The sequence below is a fragment of the Tursiops truncatus genome, chromosome 3 (genome assembly GCF_011762595.2).
Source record: "Tursiops truncatus isolate mTurTru1 chromosome 3, mTurTru1.mat.Y, whole genome shotgun sequence".
NCBI classification, from domain to species: Eukaryota; Metazoa; Chordata; class Mammalia; order Artiodactyla; family Delphinidae; genus Tursiops; species Tursiops truncatus.
This window is the reverse complement of record NC_047036.1, coordinates 126462004-126487551: the sequence shown is the minus strand read 5'-3', so window position 1 is coordinate 126487551 and position 25548 is coordinate 126462004. Positions and strand designations below refer to the sequence as shown.

At 42.9% G+C, this 25548-nt stretch overlaps 1 protein-coding gene across 3 annotated transcripts; it reads right to left on the bottom strand.

Annotated features, from left to right (window-relative positions):
- Positions 1-21792, bottom strand: SMIM3 (small integral membrane protein 3). Of its 3 annotated transcripts, none has more exons than XM_033853468.2 (3): positions 21342-21792; positions 2451-2581; positions 1-1313 (listed from the first exon to the last, which is right to left on the bottom strand). In XM_033853468.2, the coding sequence occupies exon 3, from the start codon at positions 1300-1302 to the stop codon at positions 1120-1122; it is 183 nt and encodes a 60-aa protein (XP_033709359.1). In that variant the 5' UTR covers positions 1303-1313; positions 2451-2581; positions 21342-21792; the 3' UTR covers positions 1-1119. The 3 variants fall into 3 exon arrangements, with proteins under 3 accessions (XP_033709359.1, XP_033709360.1, XP_073658824.1); XM_033853469.2 differs by having other exon boundaries at positions 2451-2571; XM_073802723.1 differs by lacking the exon at positions 2451-2581 and having other exon boundaries at positions 21342-21646.
- Positions 21793-25548: the final 3756 nt, after the last annotated feature.

Sequence of the window (25548 nt, the reverse complement as noted above, 5' to 3'; positions counted from 1 at the left end):
CTCATTCTAGCACTTTATTGGAAATTAGTTAGGTACATCAATGAAATCAGATCAACCTAAAAGCATCATTTTCACACAATAATATCCCGAGAATCTGTGCTATCTTCTTACATAATTTAACAAATCCCCAGATGCTTCTTATTTCGGTCAAAGAGCTTGAGTGGTCCAGAAATCTCTCTATACATATAAATATAAACTGTAGCATTTAAAATAAACATCATTGTTTGAGTTAGTTCCAAAGGTGCTGGGAACATTTCGTACCTTGGAATGGTTGCAGTGCTGGTGGGAGGGGATGAAGGGAGTACACATTATGCGGTGGACCTAATTACAGCAGGGGCTGGGGCGGAGGGGCACACAGGGGACGGGGCGGGCGCTGGGTATCCTGAAAGCTGGCCAGGGAACTCAGCCACCCTGCATCTGCCAACACTGCTTGAGCGTCAAAGCTATAGGACGTTAATGCAGAATGGAGCCCATCACCCCAGCTCCCTTGGCGTTGCCAAGAAATGTCAGAGCCCCTCCAAACTGCAGATTCCGGTGTCCTGGGAAGATCCACCCATCTCTCTCCCCCTGCCATGCTCAATTCCCTCCCAAATTAGACAACTCAAGGGAGTGGCACCTCAAAGGAAAGAACGTTGAGCCACATGCTGTTGGTCCCTTGGAATGATGACGGGGTGCCTTTGCTTGCCTTCATCTTAGGGGCACTGGGGAAGACTGCTCTGCCCCAGTGTCTCCCTCACCACCTTGAAGACCCTCATCAGCAGCTAGGGTCTTTGGTTCTTCAAAGCTTCTCAGCATTCAGCAGTAACACCTGTGTATCTACTCACCAACAGCTTTAACCTCCACTAGGTCATTGGTTCTCACAGCCCCATGAGGTAGGACGGGCAGGAATCATGATCCCCATTTGGAAAATAAGGAGCCTGGAACTCATAGAATTAGGTCCCTTGACCAAACTCACACCACTGGCCAGTGGCAGAATCAAAACCAGAACTCAGGTCTCCTCACATATCGAGCTCCAGTGTCCATGCTCCAAAGTCCCTCCTGCGGCTCTTCTGAGAAAGGGAAAGAAGCTGGGGGCAGGGACGCTGTCCTCATCCGTCACCTGCCCCTCTTGGGAGGTTCTCAGACGGACCCATTGAGGACAGGATGAGTCCGCATGCGATAGATGATGACCGCAGTGGCCGGGCACAGCAACAAGGAGGTCATGATGACAATGGTGGCCAGGATGATGAGGACAATGACCCAGATGTCCAGGATGTGCTTGGGGAGCACGACTTCCATGGGGACCTGGCTGATGGCATCCATGCTGCTTCACTCTGCAACAGGCAGGAAAGAGGAATTCACCATTCTGTACCCCAGGAGTCAGAAGGTAGGTCACTTACCAGCTGCTGTGTACTCGTTAATGTTGCCTGATCAATAATAGTAACAGCCTCATTTACTGTGGGCTTCCTATGTGCCAGGCCCTATCCTAAGCACTTTACGTGTATTAACTCACTTAGTCCTCACTTCAACCACCAACCCTTTGCGGTAGGGACTATTATTGTCATGCTTTTTTATTTCTTGGCCTTTATCTTCAGTTATTTCCATTTTGGAGATGAAGACTCTAAAGCCTTAAAAGATGTAGCTGTAGTTAATTTCCCCAAGGAAGCAAAGCCAGGTGGGTGGGACTCCAGAGTCTTCATGTTTAACTATTAAACTATCATACCACCAGTCTGTTCCCTCATCTGTAAAATGGGAAATTTATTGTTTTTGGTCCCGCACCCCTTCTCCCTTTCTCCTGGTAACAGGTCCTCCTCTTTTCTGAAGAACCTACCCTTTCTGTGTGGTTTAGTTAGGGCACACACCTGAGCACAGGGAAGCACATGTGACCTAGGCTTGGCCATTACAACTCTCCATGGCCTCAATTCAGGAATAGGCAAGTGATCCAGGCTAGGTCAACCAAAGTCCTCCCAGGGATTTTATTCACAAAGTATTGGGAAAGATGATTCTTTCTGCTGGGATTGCTAAACTGAAAGGATATGAGTCTGGAAAGGATGGGCGTGGGGCTGTCTTGCCCACATGTGACAGCATGTCCTAGAGATGGAAAGAGAAGTGGAGTCCTGACAACCTCATTTGAGTACCTGAACCCAGCCAGTCTGACATTATCTGCAACCTCGGACGGCCCAGATATATAAGCGAATAATCCTCTAGTTTTGCTAAAGGCAGTGTCAGTTTGGTTTCTCTCACTTGCAGTTAAAAGAGTTCTGATGGATCAAGATGTAAATCAGCTGTTCCCAAACTTTTTCGATTCACAGCACTCTAGGCCAAAAGATATACCTCGCAGTTCCATTTATTACGTAGTTAGGTTCAATTTAATAAACATTTATGTCCTAACAAATGAGTAGCTGTTTGAAAATATAATACACAGAAGTTGAAAGAAAAAGTTTGTATTTCACTCTTAGCCAGTTACTTACGGCATGTGTGCGACTGTGAGGCATTGCACAACTTTTCAAACTTTGGAGTCAGATGGGACGATGCCGTGCTCACTTCCTATTCCACATTCATTTGTGTGCTGTGCTTGCAGTATCATGGCAACTGTTAAAAACTCAGCATCACAAAATATAGCATCACCAAAAGGAATGTAGGATGATTAATGTTAGACTGTAAATTATCTTGAACTAGTAGTTTGCACAACGTCTGAGAGTTGTCAAATATCAATATTCCTGTCAAAAATTTTAAAGATCCCACAGCTCCCAGACACACACTTTTCCAATGAGTTCACTGCGGCTCCCCAGGGCTCAGCGCACAACCCGGGAACCACAGGTGCAACGTGTTCCCTGCCCAGAAGTCACAAGGCCGGAATAAACAATCTCCTACAGTTCCTTCTAGATCAAAGATTTATAATTCTGTGATTCAAGGTCCCAGGCAAAATTCCCAATTCCAGTCCTATTTCCTGCTTTTACCTAAATCAATAGCTTTTCCTTTTTAATGCCTTTGGCTCCATGCCCACTGTGGCCTCATTAAGTAATTTTACTGATTACCATACCCAAGGTACAGTCTCCAAGATATGCATACATACTAGGGTGTTTGTTTCTGCTCTGTCTGCTATAGCAACTAACACAACAGGAGTACCCATAAATAGTAGAGTATATCCATATAATGGAACACCAGGCAGCAATTTTCATTCATTTATTTAACAAATATACAGTGCTTGCTACACACCATGCATGGTTCCAAGTGTGTTACAAATATTAACTTATTTAATAGTTATTATCAAAAAGAATGATGATCTGTAGTGAGCTCCAAAATAGTCCTAAGTGGGGAAAAAGATAAAGTGCAGGATAATGTGTATAGGATAACTCCTTTGGTTCAGATTTTGTAGAATTAAGTAGATAGATAGGTGAGGATATATTAAAGTAAAATCATTTATAAGCAGAATCCGAAGAAAATGTTAATAGTGATTACCTTTGGGAGTTGGACTAGGAGTGGGAAAAGTTCCTGCTGTTCATTCTTCATTTTTTTTATACTGTTGAGTTTTATAAACATGAGCATGTCTTACTTTTAATTTTTTTCAAGTCAACCGGTTGATGGAAAAATGGGCTTTTTTGTTTTTGTTTTTTCTTTATTAAAAAAGACTAAATACACACACATACAATTTTCAAGCCAAATAAAATTAAAGTATGAGACTAGATTAGTGGTCACCAAATGCCATATACCGTGCTAAGTGAGAACCACCTATGGACAGTTTAAAAAACGTTGCTTCGAGGTCCCATCACAGACTTACTGAATTAGACTCCAGAGGGGCCTCCCCCACTCCCATGTCCCAGGTGATTTGAATGTGCAGCCAGCTTTGGGAATCCCTGATCCCTAAGGCCTCTACCACTCTTCCTAGCTCCATGATTTGGGAACTGATTCCTCCGTGCTCTGTAGCCAGTCTAAGTCAGGTGCGGGCACATTCTAGGATGGAGGAGAAGCCTCTAGCGAGGCTCTCAGGGCCACAGGATTATAAGGCAGGGGGCCTGCCCCGGAGGAAGAGGCACAGGCTGGCCCTGCCTCAGCCTCAGAAACGCGGTCACTTTCTCCAAGGTCTAAGGCGCAGAAGCGTGAGTCACAGGAGACGCACACTGTTAAAGAGGGACAGGGGTGGGGGAAATCATTCGTTGTGGTCTCCTGATTACATCAATAGCTAGCTTGCCTTGGGCCAAAAAAACCACACAAAAGCCCTTTCCGGTAAACCCATTAACATCAAACAGTCTCTGTAACTCCAAATGCCAGGAACACATAATCTCCCTGGCTGATTTTCATAAGGAAAACCTGTCATTTACGGGAACTCAGGCTTCAGGGCTCATCCACAACCAAAAACCACTGAAGCTAGAACTAGCCTTGTTTCACAGGTGGCAACATTGAAGCCCAAAGGTCTTCCCCCACCTTCAAGCCCACCCGCTTCCAGAATGATCACTCAAAGACATAAATCTGATCAGATCACTGGCCCTAATTAAAACAAAACAGAACAAATCGATGAATAAATGAAACTTTGTCTGTAACCTGTATTCCAGACTGTACCACTATTACTTTTTCACACATGAAATTGTTTAAAACCCAGTCACAAAAACAGATAAAATTGGAGCTCCTCTAGACTGCTGGGGAGTGCTCAGCGAGAGGGGTTTGGGGTCCTATCCAGTAAGCAGAGCTGAACCCTTAGAGGCCCTAAGCCCTAGAGATTAGGATGCCCACCCCCTTCACATATATAATTCAAACTCAAAGCAATACTAAACCATAACACCAAAATGTACATGTTATAATGAAATTAAAGTCATTTTTTTCTTCTAACTGAAAAGATCTGAGAACATAACTTTTCCCAGTTATTTTTCTGGTGTCCCCACTTAGCACAGCCTGCTCACGTGGTACAGCACAGCTGTTCAGCTGCTCCTTGACCCCTTGGGCTCCTCAGAACACAGATTGAAAGTCACAAGCTGTGATGTTCTCCAAGGGCCCTTCAGGGCTCTAAGGCTGGCCATACATGTGGCCAGGAGTCAGAGGGCACAGGGAGCTCCCTCTCCCTGTTTCAACCGTCTCAGTCCTCCAGCGTGTTCTCTGATGAGCTGTTCCCTCCCATGTAACAGAGGTTCCAGTAACTTCCACCTTTCCCCACTGTGAAAGAAAAGATATTTTCCCCCAAATGAGAACTACACAAACCATACGTTCAGCACCATTAATGGCATGCTAGAAAAATTGGCTTGAGAAAAAGCAGGACTCGCTGACTTCTGTTTGACCTCATCTGGCATCTGGGTGACTGGCTCCTTGTGAGGGCATAAAACCGTTTCTTGGTACATCTAATGAATAACTATAGATCAATAAGCTTATTGTTTGCTTTGCAGATATATTACTTGTGATTTCTAATGAATACATCAAGTTGGAATATGGTACAAGCCATTCATGTCACAAATGTAACCTTATCATTGATAAAAATATAATGTTTTTATGACCACGGAAGGTAAACCAGCAGTCAGGCCTAAATTCTTGTTACTTCAAACTGGTATACTTTATCTATTTACCTCGTTAATAAATAATAAACTTTAACATATGTTCGATGTGTTTGTCTAAGAAACTATGTTAAAGTCACCCTGAGCTGACAAACAAAGGAGCCACTGGCTCCATCAGCCACTGACACCATCTAGGCCCTACACCACCTGCGCTGTGACCTGGAGACATCATGGCTCAACTTTAGACCATGAGTTTAAGCAATGGAAAAGTTAAGACTCCCAAAATGACTATTCTGTATCCATTAATAAGACTAAGTGTAAGGGCAAAAAAAGAAAAAATGGTAGTTCCTCCAAAGGAGGAAAACACTGTACCTTCTCCAAAAGTGGGAAATTCATCCCATCTATCAAGTAGTCTGTTTGGTCCAGTCTAGGAAGGAAAGCAGAGGTTCCCTGCTGCCTGCTTCAGAAACATCAAATTTTACTTTTGGGACCATTTTTCTTAAGTAACTGAAAGTTCTTTTACAAAAAAAAAAAAGAATCCTTCCAGTCAGTTCTATCATATGGCAAATTTTCTAGTGCCAACAAAAAAATATACATTTCATAAATTAAAATTTCCTACAAGTCAGGAGTTTTAGAATAACCAAATTCAAAGTGACTAATCTGTGCTATGTATCTACCTTTCAATTATGAGACTCACTCCCCAACAAATAACTTTCACCTCTCTGACAGAGCACTAATAGTTTTTGGTTGAGCACTCTCAGGACTAGTAACTCTGTCTAGGGTGTTCATTCATTCATTCACTTGTTAAGTATTTGCTATATACAAGATACTCTCTTAGAAGTTACTATTATTTACTCAAAAGACGTGACTCTTAATTCCAAGGAGCACAAAGAAGTTAAGTATCCCTCCCCTTAAACACAGAATTACACAAGCCAGCATGTGTTTAACAAATACCAACTGCTAAGGACTGTGCTAGGCCTTGTCCCATACATTAATTTATTTAAACTTCACAGTAATCCTGTGCAGGATATATTATTTTACAGATGTGGAAACTAAATCTGACAGAGGTTAACTGGCTTGTGATCATAAAATTAGTAAACGGGATTCAAACTCAGGTCTCCCGACCCTGTATTCACCACTACGTACAGCTACCTCCAAAGCACCCACATAGACCCAGGAGTATGAACAGGGAGATGCCAGATCCATAGCTCTCTTTTAAGCCCAGGTCAGACTATTACTGTTTTTGGTCAAAGGGCATTCTAGATTTAGAGAATTAAGAAAAGGTATGCACAGAAATAGAGCAAACAATCCTAAAATGTGTATGGAACCAACAAAAGATCCTGAGTTGCAAAGCAATCTGGAGAGAGAACAAAGCTGGAAGCATCATGCTCCCTGATTTCAAACTATATTAAAAAGCCACAGTAATCACAAAAACATGGTATTGGCATAAAAACAAACAGATCAGAGAGCCCAGAACAGAATAGAGAGCCCAGAAATAAGACCACACATATACGGTCAATTAATTTACTACAGAGGGGGCAAGAATACACAATGGGGAAAGGACAGTCTCTTTAACAAATGGCATTGAGAAAACTAGGCAGCCACATGCAAAAGAATGAAATCAGATTACTATCTTACAACATGCATAAAAATTAAACTGGATTAAACACCTGAAACCATAAAACTCCTAGAAGAAAACACAGACAGTAAACTCCTGTACATTTGTCTTGGGAAGGATCCTTCGGATCTGACTCCAAAGGCAAGGGCATCAGAAGCAAAAATAAACAATAAAAAAAACTACATTAAACTAAAAAGCTTCTGCACAGCAAAGGAAACTATCAACAAAATAAAAAGGCAACCTGTTGAATGGGAGAAAATATTTGCAAAGCATATATCCAGTAAGGGGTTAATATTCAAAATATATAAAGAACTCATACAATGCAACGACAACAACAAAAATCTGATTTAAAACATGGGCAGAGGATCTGAATAGACATTTTTCCAAAGAAGACAAACAGGTGGCTAACAGACACATGAAAATATGCTCAACATCACAACTCATCAGGGAAATGCAAATCAAAACCGCAATGAGAGATCACCTCAACCTGTTAGAATGGCTATTACAAAAAAGACAAGAAATAAGTGTGGGCAAGGATGTAGAGAAAAGGGCACCTTTGTACACTGTTGGTGGGAATGTAAATTGGTGCGACCACTATGGAAAACAGTACGGAGCTTCCTCAAAAAATTAAAAATAGAACTACCATATGATCCAGCAATTCCACTTCTGGGTATTTAGCCAAAGAAAACAAAAACACCAATTTGAAAAGATAAATGCAGCCCTATGTTCATTGCAGCATTATTTTTAATAGCCAAGATATGGAAACAAACTAACTGTCCATCAACGGATGAATGGATAAAGAAGGTGAGGTGTATATACACAATGGAATACTTACTCAGCCATAAAAAGAATGAAATCTTGCCGTTTGTGACAATGTGGATGGACCTTGAGGGTATTATGCTAAGTGAAATAAGCCAGTCAGAGAAAGACAAATACCATTTCATTTCATTTATATGTGAAATATGAACAAACAAATGAACAAACAAAACTAAACTAAACCAAACCAATAGATACAGAGAAGAGATTGGTGGTTGCCAGAGGGAAGAAGCGTCAGAGAGTGGGTAAAATGGGAGCAGAGGGTCAAGAGGTACAAACTTCCAGTTACAAAATAAATAAGTTGTGGGGATGTAATATACCGCACAGTAACTATAGTCAAGAGTATTGTATTGCATATTTGAAAAGTGGTAAGAGGATAAATCTTAAAAAACTTCTCATCACAAGAAAAAAAATTTGTAACTTTGGTGACTAGATGGTAACTAGAATTATTGTGATAATTATTTCACAGCATATACAAATTTTGAATCATGTACACCTGAAATTAATATAATGTCATATGCTAATTACACCTCAGTTTAAAAAAAGAGAGATGCAATCTACAAAGATCAGGACTTCCACTTCTGTTAACGACAAACTAGATAATTTCGACCAAACTTCTTACTGAGGACTGGAAAAATTAGGCCCCCCAAAAATCTGCTCAAAGACACTAAGAAGTAGCAAAATAATGAAGAATTACCAGGCTAAGATCTGGAAGAAGACAGAAATTCAGGGAGGTGAGCCTGGCATGTGAAGCAGCATTTCCGTTAGTGGAGGATAGAGGCTAAGCAGTGTTTCTGACAGACTCAAAAGTACAAGACTCCCAAGACAGAGAAAGCAAAACCCCTGCATTTTGAGTTTGGACTTCAAAGAGCACTCTTAGTGCTAAGAGTGAACAAGAAGTATACCAATCCCGGAGACTGCAACCCAGCTTTGAATCTTCACAGTCCCTGAAATTGAATTTTGTTCCAGATCACTAGTACCTTCAGGTCTTTGGCAGAAGCAAACTTACATCCTCTCTAGAGGAGATAACATCACAATTCAAACTTTCATTCAAATTTCAAATTTTTTATTCAAATGTCCAATCATGACCAAAAATAAGCAGCAGTGAAAAAAGGCAAGATGCCTAGAATGGAACCATCAGAAACAACAGACAATAGAAAAAGATTTACAGGGCTTCCCTGGTGGCGCATTGGTTAAGAACCCACCTGGCAATGCAGGGGACACGGGTTCGAGCCCTGGTCCGGGAAGATCCCACATGCCGCAGAGCAACTAAGCCTGTGTGCCACAACTACTGAGCCCTCGTGCCACAACTACTGAAGCCCACATGCCTAGATCCTGTGCCCTGCAACAAGAGAAGCCACCACAATGAGAAGCCCGTGAACTGCAATGAAGAGTAGCCCCCACTCACCACAACTAGAGAAAGCCCATGCTCAGCAACGAAGACCCAACGCAGCCAAAAAAAAAAAGATTTACAGGGGCTCCAGATATTGGAGTTGTCAGACAGACACACACTTTAAGTAACCTTGATTACTATGTTTGAGGACAAAATAAAACAAGATTGAAAATTTTCACAGAGAACTGGAAACTATAAGAAAGAACACAACAGATTTTTGAAAAGAACCAAATAGAAATTCTGGAACTGAAGAATATAGTTAATTGAAAGAAAAAAACCTCAATGAATGGACTTAACAGCAAATGAAGCATAGCTGAAAAAAGAATTAGTGAAGTGGAGGATCAGAGAGAAAATATAATGATGCAGACAAATAAAAGGGTGAAAAATACAGAAAACTGGGTAAGGGGTATAGAGGAAACAGTGACACAATACAACATACACGTAACTGGAGTCCTAGAAAGAGAGAAGAGAGAATGGGGCAGAAACAACATTAGAGAAAGAAAGAACTAAGCTGATGAAAGACATCAATTCACAAAGTAAAGAAGCCCCATGAAGTCCTAGCGAGATAAATAAAATGAAATCCATAGTTAGGTGCATTATAGTAAATCTGCTGAAAGCCAGAGACAAAGAGAAAAAAAGATTATCTTCAAATGAAAACCAGTTAGACTGAGAGCTAACTTCTCAACAGAAACAATGTAATCTAGAAAGCAGAATGATTTCTTTAAAGTGAACAAAAATAACTGAAAAGTATTAAGATGAAATAAAATTTCGGATAAAAATACAGGATTTAAATATTCAATAACAGTAAATAAATAGCAGAAGAAACAGAATTAAAGTGTTCTGATTTTCTGGCATTGTCTGGGAAAGGGCAAGATAACCAAATAACATTGGACTTTGTTAAATTAAGGATGTATATTGTAATCTCTAGGGTAGCCATTTAAAAGTAGCAAAAGGGTACATGATTTTCAGAGAAAACAAGAAAAAGGGGGGAAAAACAGAACAGGTGGGACAAATAGAAAGCACATAAAAAGATAGTAAATTTAAACCCAAACTAACAGAAACTATCAGAGCATATAAAAATATAATTTTTTTTTTTTACATGGGGATTCAGAAATTTTGAAAGTAAATGGAAACAAAAGAAATACCATCTATCACAAATTTTGGAAGCTAGTAGAGCTATCTTATCATCGGAAAAAGTAGACTTTTAGGCAAAAAGTATAACTAGAGATGTCAAAAGATAAAATGATTTTTAATTTCAATATACCTAATCTCAGAATTATAAGGAGAAATGGACAAATCTACAATTATAGTGGGAGAGTTCAACACATCTCTCTCAAATACTGACGGAACAAAAAGATTTTAGAAATCACCTAAGGACACAGAAAACTTCTTAAATTAGTAGTTTTCTACAATATATAATTTCAAGTAGAAAAACTAATTTAAAATTAAAAGTTAACATTTAGATTATTTCCTCTATGAATAACTATATATTCATTAATGGTATTGGAAGAGAATAACTTGGAGAGTAATTACATTAGAATAAAGGGAAGCATAACGTATTGCATTCAAAAAGCAAGTTCAAAGCAGAGTAGTTTTAGTGTAGGAACAAGTAAGTTTTAGAACTTATTTCATACATTAAGTCATTTGACCTGACTCAGAAAATAGAGAGCTGGCTCTAGTATGCTCCAGTTACAACTGTAAATAGGCTATTTCTGTAAAGCAATGACAGTAAGCAGAAGTCTAAGGTGGCTCCCATAATCTCCGTTCCCTGGTGTTACCCTGTGATTAGGTTAGGTCAGTAACAAGGGTGAAGGGATTTTGCGGATGTAATTAAGGTTCTAGAATTGCTTACTTTAAAGTAATGGAAAAGATTACCCTGGGTGGGTCTGACTTAATCAGGTAGAAGTCCTTTAAAAGAGGGCTGAAGCTTTCCCTAGGTCAAAGATACTCTTCTGCTGGCCTTGAGTTGCAAGAAACAAATCTACCCACAACCTGAAAGAGCTTGCAGGCAGATTCTGCCCTAATGGATCCCCCAGATGACAATGAGGTCTGGCTGACACCTTGACTGAAGCTCTGTAAGGACCTAGCTAAATTGTGCTTGCAATCCTGACCCAAGGAAACTGTGAGATTCTGAATGTATGTTTTAAGCCACAAAATTGTGGTAATTTGTTAGGGTAGCAATAGAAAACTAATACAGCAATACTGTATCCTACTGGGTTTGTTCCGTGGAGGTGAAACTTCTACAAAGTAATGGTATTCTAGAAATCTACACAGAATTTAGACACTATCTAGTTTAAACCACATAATCTACCTTCCATTTTACAGATGAAGCACATGACTTGCCCAGGGTCACATAGCAAGTTAATGGCAGGACCCAGGGGAGAACTCAGGCCTCCTGATTCTCAGTGCTCTTTTCAATTCCATCACTATCCTGTTTCAGATGGGAGCTGGGAGAAGACGGTGGGGCATCGGGTTGGAGAGAGCAGTGATAGAGAATAAACTAATATAATGAATGAGACCCAGCCAGGCTTCTTTTTTTTTTGTATTGAAGTATAGTTGATTACATTAACATTAACAATGTTAACAATGTTGTGTTAATTTCTGCTATAGAGCAAAGTGATTGTTATACATATATATATTCTTTCTTAAAATATTCTTTTCCATTATGGTTTATCATAGGATACTGAATATAGTTCTCTGTGCTATACAGTAGGGCCTTGTTGTTTATTCATTTCATGTATAATAGCTTATATCTGCTAACCCTAATCTCCCTCCCCCAATCCCCTCCCCCTTGGCAACCACAAGTCTGATTTCTATGTCCATGGTCTGTTTCATTTGTGTCATATTTTAGATTCCACATATAAGTGATATCATATAGTATTTGTCTTTCTCTTTCTGACTTACTTCACCTAGTATGATAATCTCTAGTTGCATCCATGTTGCTGCAAATGGCATTATTTCATTCTTTTTTATGGCTGAGTAGTATTCCATTGTATATATGTACCACATTTTCTTTATTCATTCATCCGTCAGTGGACATTTAGGTTGTTTCCCTGTCTTCGCTATTGTGAATAGTGCTGCTATGAACAGAGGGGTGCGTGTATCTTTTGGGATTAAAGTTTTATGCGGATATATGCCCAGGAGTGGGATTGCTGGATCATATGGTAATTCTATTTTTAGTTTTCTGAGGAACCTCCATACTGCTTTCCATAGTGGCTGGTACAGGCTTCTCGACTGTACCTTTTTTACTACATAAAAACCTAAGGGGACCTTTAGGCCCAGAGCCCTAAACAATTTCCCCAAAGGTGAGGCAGGGAGATAGTTTTCCAGGACCACACACACACAAACACACACACACCAAAAGCAAAGCAAAGCAGTGTCCTGTCAGAAGCACTCATGGATATAGTTCCAGCGTTTGTATTTCATCCCTTTGACTTAAGGTCCAAATGCAGATCAACCCAGTGAGGAACGTAATGACTAAGCCTTGTAACTTATTTATTCCTCACCTTGGGTAAGAACATCAGAGAAGACAGGGAGAGACAATGGAATCCTACTTGTAGTGGGAGATTCCACCAAAATGGAAAAAAAAAAAAAAGCCAACATGCATAGAGGACGAAAGACTAGGAGAGGAATGGACTTTGCCTGGGTTCCAGCTCTGCCCCAGCACTGATTTTACCCAACACAGCTCCGTTCTCCTCACAGAATGCCTTCCCTCTCTACTCAGTGGTATAGGTACTGAATAAACATTTCTTAAGTCAGCAAAGCCCCAAGCTCCTGTAATCTGGTAAGGTGATGGAAGCTCTTAGAGTAGAGAGAATACTTGGAAACAGCAGGGAATTAGCTCCTAAACACTCAGACTGCAGAGTAGTGTTAGAAGCCCAGTCTTAGAGGCCAGTCGGCTTGGATTTAAATGTGGCTGTACCACTTTCTAGCTCACCTACCTTGTATAAGTTACTTTAACTTCCTAATGCTTCCATTTACTCAGCTGAAAACAAAAACAAAAATGGGAAAGTAATAGTATCTGCCTTGTAGGGTTAGGAGAACTCCATGAGATAATCACATATAGTACTTAGCAGTGTTCTGACAAACAGTAAGCACTCTACAAATGTTCGTCCTATGATTAATAATTCCTGACCATAGGGACTCTCTGCAAATATCCACCCCTTTGGCTAGAGTTTGTTAGCATCCCTAACTTGGACTGTGTCTTCGCTTTATCAACAAAGAAGATAGATGCTTAATCCATATTAACAATTTTTTTTAAGGGAACGCTATTTATTATTTTATTTTATTTATTTTTTGGCTGTGTTGCGTGTTCGTTTCTGTGCGAGGGCTATCTCTAGTTGCGGCGAGCGGGGGCCACTTTTCATCGCGGTGCGCGGGCCTCTCACTGTTGCGGCCTCTCGTTGCAGAGCACAAGCTCCAGACGCACAGGCTCAGTAGTTGTGGCTCACGGACCTAGTTGCTCCGCGGTATGTGGAATCTTCCCAGACCAGGGCTCGAACCCGTGTCCCCTGCATTGGCAGGCAGATTCTCAACCACTGCGCCACCAAGGAAGCCCAGCAATTTTTTTTAATCAACCAGCAGCAGCACTGGTTAAGCTGACCTATTTCTCCAGTCCAAGTAGAGTAGCAATTCATTCTAATTCAGTAAACATTTATGGCACTGTGATTAACACCGGGGAGTGGGCGTGGAGATAGAGAGAAAAACAGTGTTTTCCCTTAGGAGGCAGAGAGAAATACAGTGTTTTCCCTTAGGAGGCTCAGGCTCTTCTGGAGGAAAAGACATGAATTACAATACAAGGCAGAAAAGTGGACTAAAGGTACAAACTACATGCTATCTCCAAGGAGGAAAGAAGTAGAGTACTTGACTTGAATCCTGCTTTCCACCCTTAGAAGTATGACTTTGGACAAGTTATTTAAAAACGCTAAACCTGTCTTCTCATCTTTAAAATAGGGACACTAAAAGCACTGCACTGCAATATCCTATTGCGAGGATAAAGTGAGATAATATGTATGGAGTCCTGGAAAATAACAGATGCTCAAAAAAATATTAATCCTCATGCCTTCATTTTTGTCTAAGTAAAATTGAAGGCAAAAAAGGGGGCTTTTGATATGGACTTTGAAGATAAGTAGGAGTTCAAAAGAAAGAAATATGGGGAAAGGCAAGATCAGTAGAATAAACATCATCAACAAAGCCCAGAGCTGATGAGATACTTGGTGTGTTGGGAGCACATATAGTCCTGGTGGCTTGGGCAAGAAACTTAACCTTTTAAAGCTCCAGTTTCATTTGTAAAATGGGAATAATAATAACTATTAATAGTAACTTCTTCATAGGGATGCCATGGAAGTTGAATGAGATAATACACATAAAGCACTTGGACAATGCCTGGTACACAGTAAGGGCTTCATAAATGTTAAACTGAGCTAGTGAACACAGCTCCCAAACTCACACAAAGTTCAGAGCCTCCACCATTAGTTTGGGCACCATGACTGCTCTGCGACTGATCTAGGAAACTGTAGTGATAGTTTCATAAACAAACAGCCGTTGATGTCTGTCCCAGCTTTGACCTTCCACCAGAAATGCACACTCTCCACATCTGAACTGCAGCTAACAGTTAACTTTTGAGAGACTGCCAGTGGTTATCCAACCAGTTTTACCACCAAGGAGTTCTCCAAGGAAGAATGCAATAAAAGAAATGACTTCCTGATGGCAGGCAAACTTAATTATGCCAGAGTGGGAGAAAAGGCAGATAGAGGCAGGTGGCTTCCTGCAGGTGTGGCCTTAATCCGGCACTGCCAGAGCTCTGAGCAGACAGTGCTGATGATTCCTTTCCACTAGACACGGAGGCCAGGGAGGAGGCAGCTAGAACCAGCTCTGAGTCACTTGGGCTGGAGGCATCTCTTGAAGCAGCTTGCAGAATGTGAACAATGAGGTAATGGTTCACAGGGGAGTAGACTAGGGGGTTTACCAGCAAGGCCCAGTTTATAGCACCTCTTCGTAAGGCTCTACCCTCTGAAAGAGCGGGTGAGATTGTCAGAAAAGAATGGAGCATTTAGGCCAGACAGAGAGGGCAACTCATGTACCAAGAAGGGACCCCACTGGCCACCTAGTAGCCTGGGGTACCTAGTGACCTGTGTCCCAAGCGCTGTTCCATTTCAAGACCTTTGCGCTTGCTGTTCCCTCTTCTTAAAATGCTCTTGCCGCCGGATCTCTTCAATATCCAGTGTCTCAGTGGCCATGATCTCAACTTAAATGCCACCTTTTTGGAAAAGCCTTTCCAGACCCACCCTATTAAATTACCATCTTATCCACCAGCCATCCTCTATCTCATACCTTGTTTTATTTTCTTCATAGACTTTTCACAGCCTGAAACTAGCCTGTTTGTTTGCTTGTTTGTTTTTATTGGCCATCTTTGCCCACTCAAAGTATAGTGCAAGTCCTAGGAGAGTAGATGCATCATCTCTTGTTCTCTGCTGTTCACTTAGTACCCATCACAGGCTCTGCTCTGGGACACAGTAGTGCCCAATGAATGTGAGATTGACAAAGAAATGAATATGGACAGACGGGGAACTTTAGATTTGAGCTTAACTCCTAGAACTTACTTAGTGGGGGAGGTCCAGAAAGGATCCTCATCCCTGTAGAAGTTCAATGACCTTGAAGTCAGAACCTTATCTCTTTTTTTTTTTTTTTTTTTTTCGGTACGCGGGCCTCTCACTGTTGTGGCCTCTCCCGTTGCAGAGCACAGGCTCCGGGCGCGCAGGCTCAGCGGCCATGGCTCACGGGCCCAGCCGCTCCGCGGCATGTGGGATCCTCCCGGACCGGGGCACGAACCCACGCCCCCTGCATCGGCAGGGGGACTCTCAACCACTGCGCCACCAGGGAAGCCCCCAGAACCTTGTCTCTTGAATAGAGTAACACCTTCTGACTTGATCTCTGTACACTGAGGAAGGATTATGGGGCCTCTTTATTTCCCAGTCCACCTTGTACGTGCAAGGCAGAGGAGCACTGGCCTTTCAGAATAATGTCCTCTAGGCTTCCCACCTACTGACTTGCTTGGGCTGGTGAGTCAAATTCAGGTTTTGATTCCCTGTGTTCAGGGGCTGGGCATTGAGGTGGATGTGTAGGGGTTGGGAGGTTACTGCCCGGAGTATGGCCTTTTCTCTCTCTGTTCTCCAAAGAGGACAGAGAGGCTGATAAAAGGGAAGGGGATTTCTCATGACAAGTCCAATGTGAGAAGGCCATCCCAGCTTCACATTTACTCTTGGAAACAGTGTTATGTAATAGTTAGCCTCAATTATTTACCAACTCAGCAAGGAGTCCATTTCACCAGGGACCTTTGTTCCAAAGAAAGGGGCCAGTGGAAGGACACACAACTATGAAAAATGTGAAATAAAGCAAATCAGAGGACTTTCTCCAATGACCCGAGGTCCCTGAGGAGCACTCTGTTCTCATTTAACCCCAGTTGGCTTCTATCTCCTCCAAAATTCTTAACAGTCTAAAGACTTGTTCCCTGACTGAGTTTCTATCTGCTCTCTGTGGCTGGAAAAATGGAAAAACACCAGGATATTTCAAAGAGATCAGAAAGCAGCCAGAGCTGTTCAAGACTGCACGTACCATCTGACCCGGCCAATAACAGAGTCTTAGAAACCAACAGGGAGCCAGCAGAGGAGAAACCCGGGCCAAATCCACAGCATCCTGTTTAAGCCTCTACCATCCATCATTGTTATTTGCCAGTGACTAAGTGCCTGCTGCTGCTGGGCTGACAAAGGAGACCTCCATGAGATCGGCTCTCGGGGGGCTGGGGGGTGGAGGGGTGTCAGTGATAGAGCTGCAAGGGCACCACAGTGGTGCGAACCCCCTGCCGAGATGTGTGATCCAGAACAAGTCCCTCTGCTGAAGTGGACCTTGCTGTGTATGGTAGGTAGAATAATGACCCCTCAAAGATGTGCATATCCCGGTCCTCAAACCTTAAATATGAACAAGGAAGCATGGCTCAGAGGAAGGAGTCAGGGGAAGAGGCAAAGGGACTCTGCAGCTGTGATTAAAGTTAAGGACTTTGAGATGGGGAGAGTATCCTGGATTACCCAGGTGAACCCAGTCTAATCACATGCGTCCTTAAAAGTGAAGCGGAAGGCAGCAGAGTCAGAGAAAGGACCTGACTGGCTGTTACTTACTCTGAAGATGGAGGAAGGGGGCTATGCGCCAAGGAATGCAGTGGCCTGAGAAGCAGGGAATGGCCGGCCCTCAGCTTGCAGCCAGCAAGAAAACAGTGACCTTAGTCCTACAACCACAGGAACTGAGTTCTGCCAGCAACTCAGATAAGCAGGGAACCAAGTCTCCCCTAAAGACTCCAGAAAGAAACGCAGGCTGAGGAGGCCTCGACTTATTCTAGGTAGATCCATGCCCGATGTATGATTGCTAGAACTGTAATACAATATATTTGAAGCCATTAAATTTGCGGTAATTTGTTACAGCATTAGAAAACGAATGCAGGGTGTGATCCTCAGTAAGTCCCTCTTTCAAAGTGAGCTTCAGTTTCCTGTAGGTCAATAGGAGAGGATGGACAAGGTGACCCCCCTAAGGGGCCAGCTCTCAAAGACTGACTCTGCTCCCCAGAGAGCTCCGCCCCAGGTCAAGATGGTGTGTTGGGGTGAAAACCATTAAAGAAAACATAGAGAAGAGTGAGGGAAAAAGAAGATTAATCTTTAAAAAGCCCCAGGGTGTTTCCTAAGATGCCACCCGGGGCACTCAAAAAGAAAGGTCTCCTGTTTTGCCCCTCGTTACTTCCTTGACCATACATATCCCAGAGGAACGAAGTGGGAAGTCTGAGAGGGCTAGACAGACGCTTCACAATCAGTCCATAGAGGCTGTCCAGAGCACCGTGTTAAGAAGGATTCTCCTGCCCCGTGGAGGTTTGTTGAAAAGTCCTGGGTATCAGTGTCAGCCTGGGGCAGGGAATTAGGAGGAGTGATGTGTGTGACAGATATGTGTCGTCATTAATTGAAACTGATTTGGGGAACCCAGTTGTCTTCTCTGTCTTTCCTTCTCCCTCTTCCATTTCTTTTCCCCTGGTCCTATGTAGTGGGTTACGAGCAATTCACATGCCCAATCAGCCAACCAGGGTCCAAATCAACAAAATAAGGAAGCTGTATCTACACACAACTAAGTAGTTTAAAGTCACACAATTTAGTCCCTGAATCTGTTCTGCTGTTGTTTAATGTGCCAGGCAATTATAATTCTGACCTGTTGCCCTTCCTTAGTTAAGGCTAAGAGTTGCCCTAACTCTTAGCCTTTACTCCCAGATGTACACCACTCTCACTTGAGGTTCACTGTCTGTTTCCCTAGTGAGTTGGAAGGGTACTAGGGTCCTCAGTGATTCACTAGTCCAGTGGCTGTCAAATTCTCACTTAACCCCCCCAGGTCACCCTGTGGGTAAATGGCAGAGGCAAGATCTGAATTCAGATCCCCCCAACTGCAATGAGGTTCAGAGCACGGGCCCTGGAGCCAAACTGCCTGGGTTCAAATTGCAGCTCTGCCACTTACTTCCTGTGTGATCATGCGTGAGTTACTCTCTCTGGATCTCACTTTCCTCATCTATAAAATGGATGCAGTGATGGTCCCTACCTCATAGGATTATGGTAAATATCATAGCATTATGTAAAATGCTTAAAATAATGCCTGGCTAATAGCAAGCACTCAATAAATGTCAAGTATGATTATTATTACATTATTCAGCTTACCTGGCCAATCAGGGAGGGGGTCAGCAATGTGTGGTAATACCAACATTTACTCTTATAAACTGTGAGTGCGAGTACACGTGTGTCTTTGATACCACTGCCAATAGTGGTAGTGTAAGACAATCAAGATAAAGATCCTCTTTCCTTGGAAATATTTCCTGTGTTTTTATGCTTTAATCCATGGAGAAGAAACAGAAGCATTTTTCTTTTTCTTTTTTTTTTTTTTGCACTTCATGTATTTATTTGAAACTTTGTACATGTCTCACTAAAGCATTCTAATATTTCGTTAGAGTGTGATAGGCAGTATAGCAGGCACCTCTGTGTAGGGGAACAGAACATCTATTACAAATATACCGTGTTTCACTGAGCTTTCCCCTGGAAGAGCAGACTCTACACTTTCTGGCGGCATTTTTTTTTTTTTTAAGTCCTGTAGGTATTATTTCCTCTAGAATATGTTCTTTTATTTTACCTGATAGTCGACAAGGTGGATCTTTGCGGGGGGCCTCTTTTAGAAACGCCACAAGAAGGACCAGGTGCACCACTACATTCACCAGAATGGTCAGTTACCCACTCTCTAGCTACTGCTAACAAAAATTGCTTGTGAGTCATTTTTTTCTGAGAAGCACTTTTCTTTAAAAAAAAAGGATCAGAGTATGGCTGGGAAAGCATCTGAGGCTGTAACTACCTCTTTACCCCCTTGGTCTGGCACCCCTGGGCCCAATATGTGACCCAACCACACTTGGTCCCCAGAGTCTCTGATTTATGTCTCAAACACCTCACCACGGCTCAGTGATTCTCAGGCTGGGCCAGAGAAAGGGAATCCCCAGACATTTTATGGGACGGCGGAGCCCACAGCTCTGACGCTCTGAGAGGTCAGTGTTTGGAAGATCTGATGGGGCATGAGTTATAACCCCCGTGGCAAGATTCATAACCCCGAGACAGCTGGAAACAGGAGGTCTCGGTTGGAGCAGAGAAACGCTTCTTCATGGCTGTTTTTGGTTGTTGTTATGACAGAAGTACATGACGTCCTGAGGCTCAGCTGGGCTGTCTCATATGTGCTCAGAGGATTGCTGAGTGCCCTGAATAACCCCCAAAGCACATCCCCCTTAACCACAGACACCCAACTTTTCCACCTCCCCTTCCTCATTTTATAGGTGGGGGAAGCAAGGTCCAGATAGGGAAACCCCTCAAGGTAACTCAGTGTCTCCTGACTCCCAGGGAAAGGTTCACCCAACCCCCAGCCCCACCCTATTCAAGCATTCACAATCCTTCCGGACTATGGACTATTTACCCACCACACTGGGACCACAGATCATAGCAGATGATCAGGGAATCTTTCATCCTTGAATAAGTGAGCAGCTCTCAACACTACAGCCTAGAGCTTTGAGGGAATCTATAGACAAATGTGAGACTCGAGCTCCCAGGTGCCAACAAGACTAAAACGAGTCAAGAAGAAACAAGTGGAGCTGCATGCATAAGAGCCCAGCCTGGCCACTGAATCCAAAAAACAACCTTGACAGTTGTATGGTTTTTAACGGTTTACATCTCTCTCTCACTCAGCAGGCAGTATCGGGCGCCGGTTCACCAGGCCCTGTGCCAAGCGCTGAGGATGCGAGACAGTCCCTACACTCAAGGAGTGTAGACAGTCCCTACACTCAAGGGGGTTCAGAGGTGCAAGAGAACTGGCAATTGGAACAACCAAGTCCTAAGCGGCAGGAGGAGGGAGCTTGGGAGGAAGGCTTCTCTCTGAGTTACTTTGCACGTTCCCTTTTCATTTGATCTGTATGCAAAGGGTATTTTCTCCATTTCACAGAGAAACTGCTCGTGACAGACCAGGGCTGGAACCCACCACCCCTGACTCCAAACCCCTGGTGCCCTCCACGCAGGACTTTGAGAAAAGTAAGACAGATAGCCTGCTGCTCTGGGTGGTGCAAAGACCCAAACTGCCGGCACAGCGCCCACAGCGGTGCTCAGGCTGGGGAGCTGAGCCCTGACGCCGCGCCTGGAGAGCAGAGGTAGCAGAGCCTGCTGGAGGAGGGGTCGCGCTCCCCAGCCCCGGGCAGGAGCAGGGAAACGCGAGAGAGGCCCGTTTCCGGTGGGGTTGGGAGCCCACCCATCCAAGCTCCGGCCTCCGGGGAAGCCCAAGATCGAGCGCCGAAGGTCTTTGGAACTTAGGGGCGGACGGAAGGAGAAAAGAGAAAAGCAAAAGTGATGAAGGGGGAGAAATGTGGAAGAAAAGAGGGCAGTTGGGAGGGCGCTGGGGTAGAGGCAGCACGAGAGCCAGAGTCCCAGGCACTACACTTAATAACCCCACTCACCCTGGATCCGCACAGCTCTTTTGAAAACCCACGGCCCCCGCCGCTGCTGGATCGTGCCAGGTCTGCGAAAAGTTCCTGGGGTAGAGGCAGCCGGAACGCTTCTCCAGGTCTCCTCGGACGGTACGGGTCCTAGCAGTGGGATGCGACCCCCTAGCCCCGGGATCTCGGCCCCGAATGTGCCCCGTAGCTCCAAGCCCCCGGCAGGCGGGAGCGCGCAGCAATGGCCGGGACGCGCGGCTGGGCACGGGGCACGCTCTGCTCGGGTGGCTCTGGAGGCTCTGGAATGCGCGGCCGCCAGGGACCGCCCCCGGAACGCGGGGGCCTCGGCAGCTGCAGCCCGGCTCAACTCCTCCCCCTGCCTCCCCAGCGGGCTGCACAGTAAAGAAGAAACCGAGTCTTGGGGTTCCGAGAGTGCCACTTGTCACGCACTCGCCTTGTGACCTTAGCAATCACTTCTGTCGAGGGTCTCCACTCTCTTGTATTGTAAACAGAGAGAATTGACCTAAAATGTGTCCTCTGTGATCCTTTCCAGCTGTAGTCTTACACATGGGAAAGTCTAGCCCTTTGGTTGGAGTTGGCTTTGGAAGGAGGTTTGAATGGAGGAGCAGAACTCAAAGCTCCTCTTTTGCAATGTACTGAGCGTAGGATCCTTAACAAGAGGCTTCACCTCGCTGACTGTTGCAATCTCTGTAAAATGAGGACAGGAACACCTGTCTCCCAGTCGTGTTGTGAGGACAGGGTTGGAGGGCCAGCATGAATGACATTGCTTGGTTGCCTGCTATAACGTGCCTCTGTGCCTCCTGTTTATTTTGTGGTAACAGTGAAATGGCCCAATCTAGGGCCCAATAGAGCTCAGTGTCTGAGAGGCCTCCCAGGCCCTACCATTTCCCCACCCAGCTTCCACAAGGACAGTGCCAACTCTGCAATCTCCTACACACCTCTGTGATCTACCCAGTGAAGGGGACTCCCAGTCCCATCTCGGCACCTACAATATTTAATTCAGTAGCCCAGCGTTCTTCAGTTTTACTATTTTAAAACACAGGAGCTCAGGCCTTGACCATCAGTGCAAACTTGAGGAGTCTTGGAGCCCCGCTGTGTTTCAGTTTCTTCCTTTGCCCAGTAGATATGTACAGTAGGAACCATACTTGCTCAGGACCAAATTTCCTATGGCGTAAGCGCCGGACTTAACCCCTACTCTTTTCTCTGAATCAGGAATGAGGTGAGCAGAAATGATTTCTAAATCATCACTACCAGATGCCAGTTTTTTAGAGGGCAGGCAATGAGGATGAAGGGGACTGACATGAGAAGTTATTTGACGAAAATTCTAGGAATTGTCACTCAACAGCATATTTTAATGAAAAGAGAAGTATGGGATCCTAAAAACAAGTACCACACAATTCTGAGTAGTTTAATACAAAACTATTGACAGGGAAAAATAAAAAGTTAAAGGAGGATAATCTCAACTTAATACAAAATATTCCCTGGTTAGTGGAAGGGGGCAGAGGTTCCTTTGCATGGACAGCTGGTAACTCCATGTGCCCTGTATGAACACTGGCTTCCTTCTTAGAGAATGAAGAGGCCCCGAACAGAGCCAGTTGCAGCCAAGCTTGGTCTGCCTTTCCCATTTGACAGTGTCTCAGTCTCTCTTTCGTAATGATTTGCCCTGGCACCCAAAAGGCAAGCCAGAAGAAGAAATTTGAATATCCTATGGGAGATATCCCACATTAGGTCTGGTGTCTCAGCTGGGCTGATTTTACCAAGACAGCTTTGGAAGGGAAGAATAATGGATGCTGTGTTGGGATAGTAGGAGGGGGAGAATAGCTAATTTCAGCAACAAGCTTTTGTTACAACAAAAATCAGGGGACAACTCACATTTCTCTTTCTTAATCCTCCATTACAAGTGTACCAAAGGGAAAAACAACAGGAACTCAAAGAAATAAGTAATACTTACTGGGAGATTCCACCCTCCTCCCCCCGCATAGTGGGGGGAGTTTGAATAAAAGAAGCTGTAGTCTGATGACATTGGCTTCTATCAAAGCACTGCCTAAAGGTGCCGCCACTAGGATGCAATCCATTTCTGATACCCTCTCTGTGAATCACATCTGTGCAAGAATATTCTTCTTCAGTATATTTTCTTTTGTATATTTTTCACTTGCACATGAGCATTTATTTAGTTGTGAGAAATAATGTAGTATGTTGCGTTAGAAATCAGGAAACCAAAATTCTGAGTCTGTCACTCAGTAGCTAAATGATCATTAATGCCTCAGTTGCCTCGCTTGTAAAGTAGTAAAATGAGACCTATTCCTCCTGTCTGATACAATTATTGAGTATTCATATATTTCTTTATTCAAAACTGTTCATTGAAAGTCTCCTACATGTTCTGGTCACCAAGGAAGGCGAATTCTCTTTCTTTTTTTTTTTTCTTCCTTAAATTTATTTATTTATTTATCTATTTTTGGCTATGTTGGGTCCTTGTTGCTGTGGGCCGGCTTTCTTTAGTTGTGGCAAGTGGGGGCTACTCTTCGTTGCAGTGCGCGGGTTTCTCATTGCAGTGGCTTCACCTGTTGCGGAGCATGGGCTCTAGGCGCGGGGGCTTCAGTAGTTGTGGCTCGCGGGCTCTAGAGCGCAGGCTCAGTAGTTGTGGCACCCAGGTTTAGTTGCTCCGTGGCATGTGGGATCTTCGTGGACCAGGGCTCAAACCCGTGTCCCCTGCATTGGCAGGCGGATTCTTAACCACTGCGCCACCAGGGAAGCCCCAAATTCTCTTTCTTTATTGTGTTTACATCTAGTGGTAAAATGTTCACAATAAGTAAGTAAACAAATAAATAAGCGAGATGATATCAATTTGTGAAACCATGAAGACTAACAACAAGTTATTGTGATACAGTGATGGAGAGTGTTTTATCATGGAGACTGTAGTTAACCTGAATTTCCTAAATTGTTTATGTCATTTGTGATTATGTTACTCTGTAATATACCAGCTTAAACATAATTTCCAAAGCCTTTAAGAATTTTGACTGATATTAAATCAAGTAAGTTGGTGAATAATCTTTAGATGGCTGAATAATTTCTAAGGAAGATAGAATACAAAAACATTGGTCACCAAGCATGGTATGTACACACACACATACACACCGCACATGCTTCTTATTTTTATGTTTGAGAGTAGATAAGCCTTTGGGGTATATTAATGTGTATGTTCAGTTTTGCCCCTTTAAGAAATTTAAAAGGGATGTGTGTGGCCATAGGAAGTTTTATGTTTGCTTTGCTCGTAGCTAAATGTTTGTGTATTTCAAACCATATTCAGTTACTTGCCTACAGTTACCTCCATGAGGAACTAGAAGGTAGTTACATTGGTTAAAAGTTGTAATTTATATGCTAAGAGAGTAGAACTTAATGTTCTCAGCACACACAAAAAAAGGAATGGTAGCTATATGATGGGATGGAGACGGAAGCTAATACTGTGGTGGTAATAATTTTACAGTTTATAAATGTATCAAATCAACATTTTGTACATCTTAAACTTATACAATGTTAAATGCCAATTATATCTTAGTAAAGCTGGAAAAAAAGAGAAATGGATAGGATCCCATTTTTTAAATTGAAGTTTGGTTGATTCACAATGCTGTGTTAGTTTCAGGTGTACAGCAAAGTGAGATATATATATATATTTTTTCATATTCTTTTCCATTATAGGTTATCACAAGATATTTAATATAGTTCCCTGTGTTATACAGCAGGACCTTGTTGGTTATCTATTTTGTATATAGCAGCTTGTATCTGTTAATCCCAAACTCCTTGTTTACCCCTCCCCTGCTTTCCCCTTAGGTAACTGTGAGTTTGTTTTCTGTCTGTGAGTCTATTTCTGTTTTGTAAATAAATTCAATTGTATCATTTTTTTTAGATTCCACATATAAGAGATATCAGATGATATTTGTCTTTCTCTGTCTGACTTGTTTCACTTAGTATCATAATCTCTAGGTGGTCCATCCATGTTGCTGCAAATGGCATTATTTAGTTATTTTTTATGGCTGAGTAATATTCCATTATATATATATATATATATATATATATATATATATATATCTATATATATATATCTCCATTCATCTGTCAATGGACATTTAGGCTGCTTCTGTGTCTTGGCTATTGTAAATAGTGTGGCTATGAACATTGGTGTGCGTGTATCTTTTCAAATTAGAGTTTT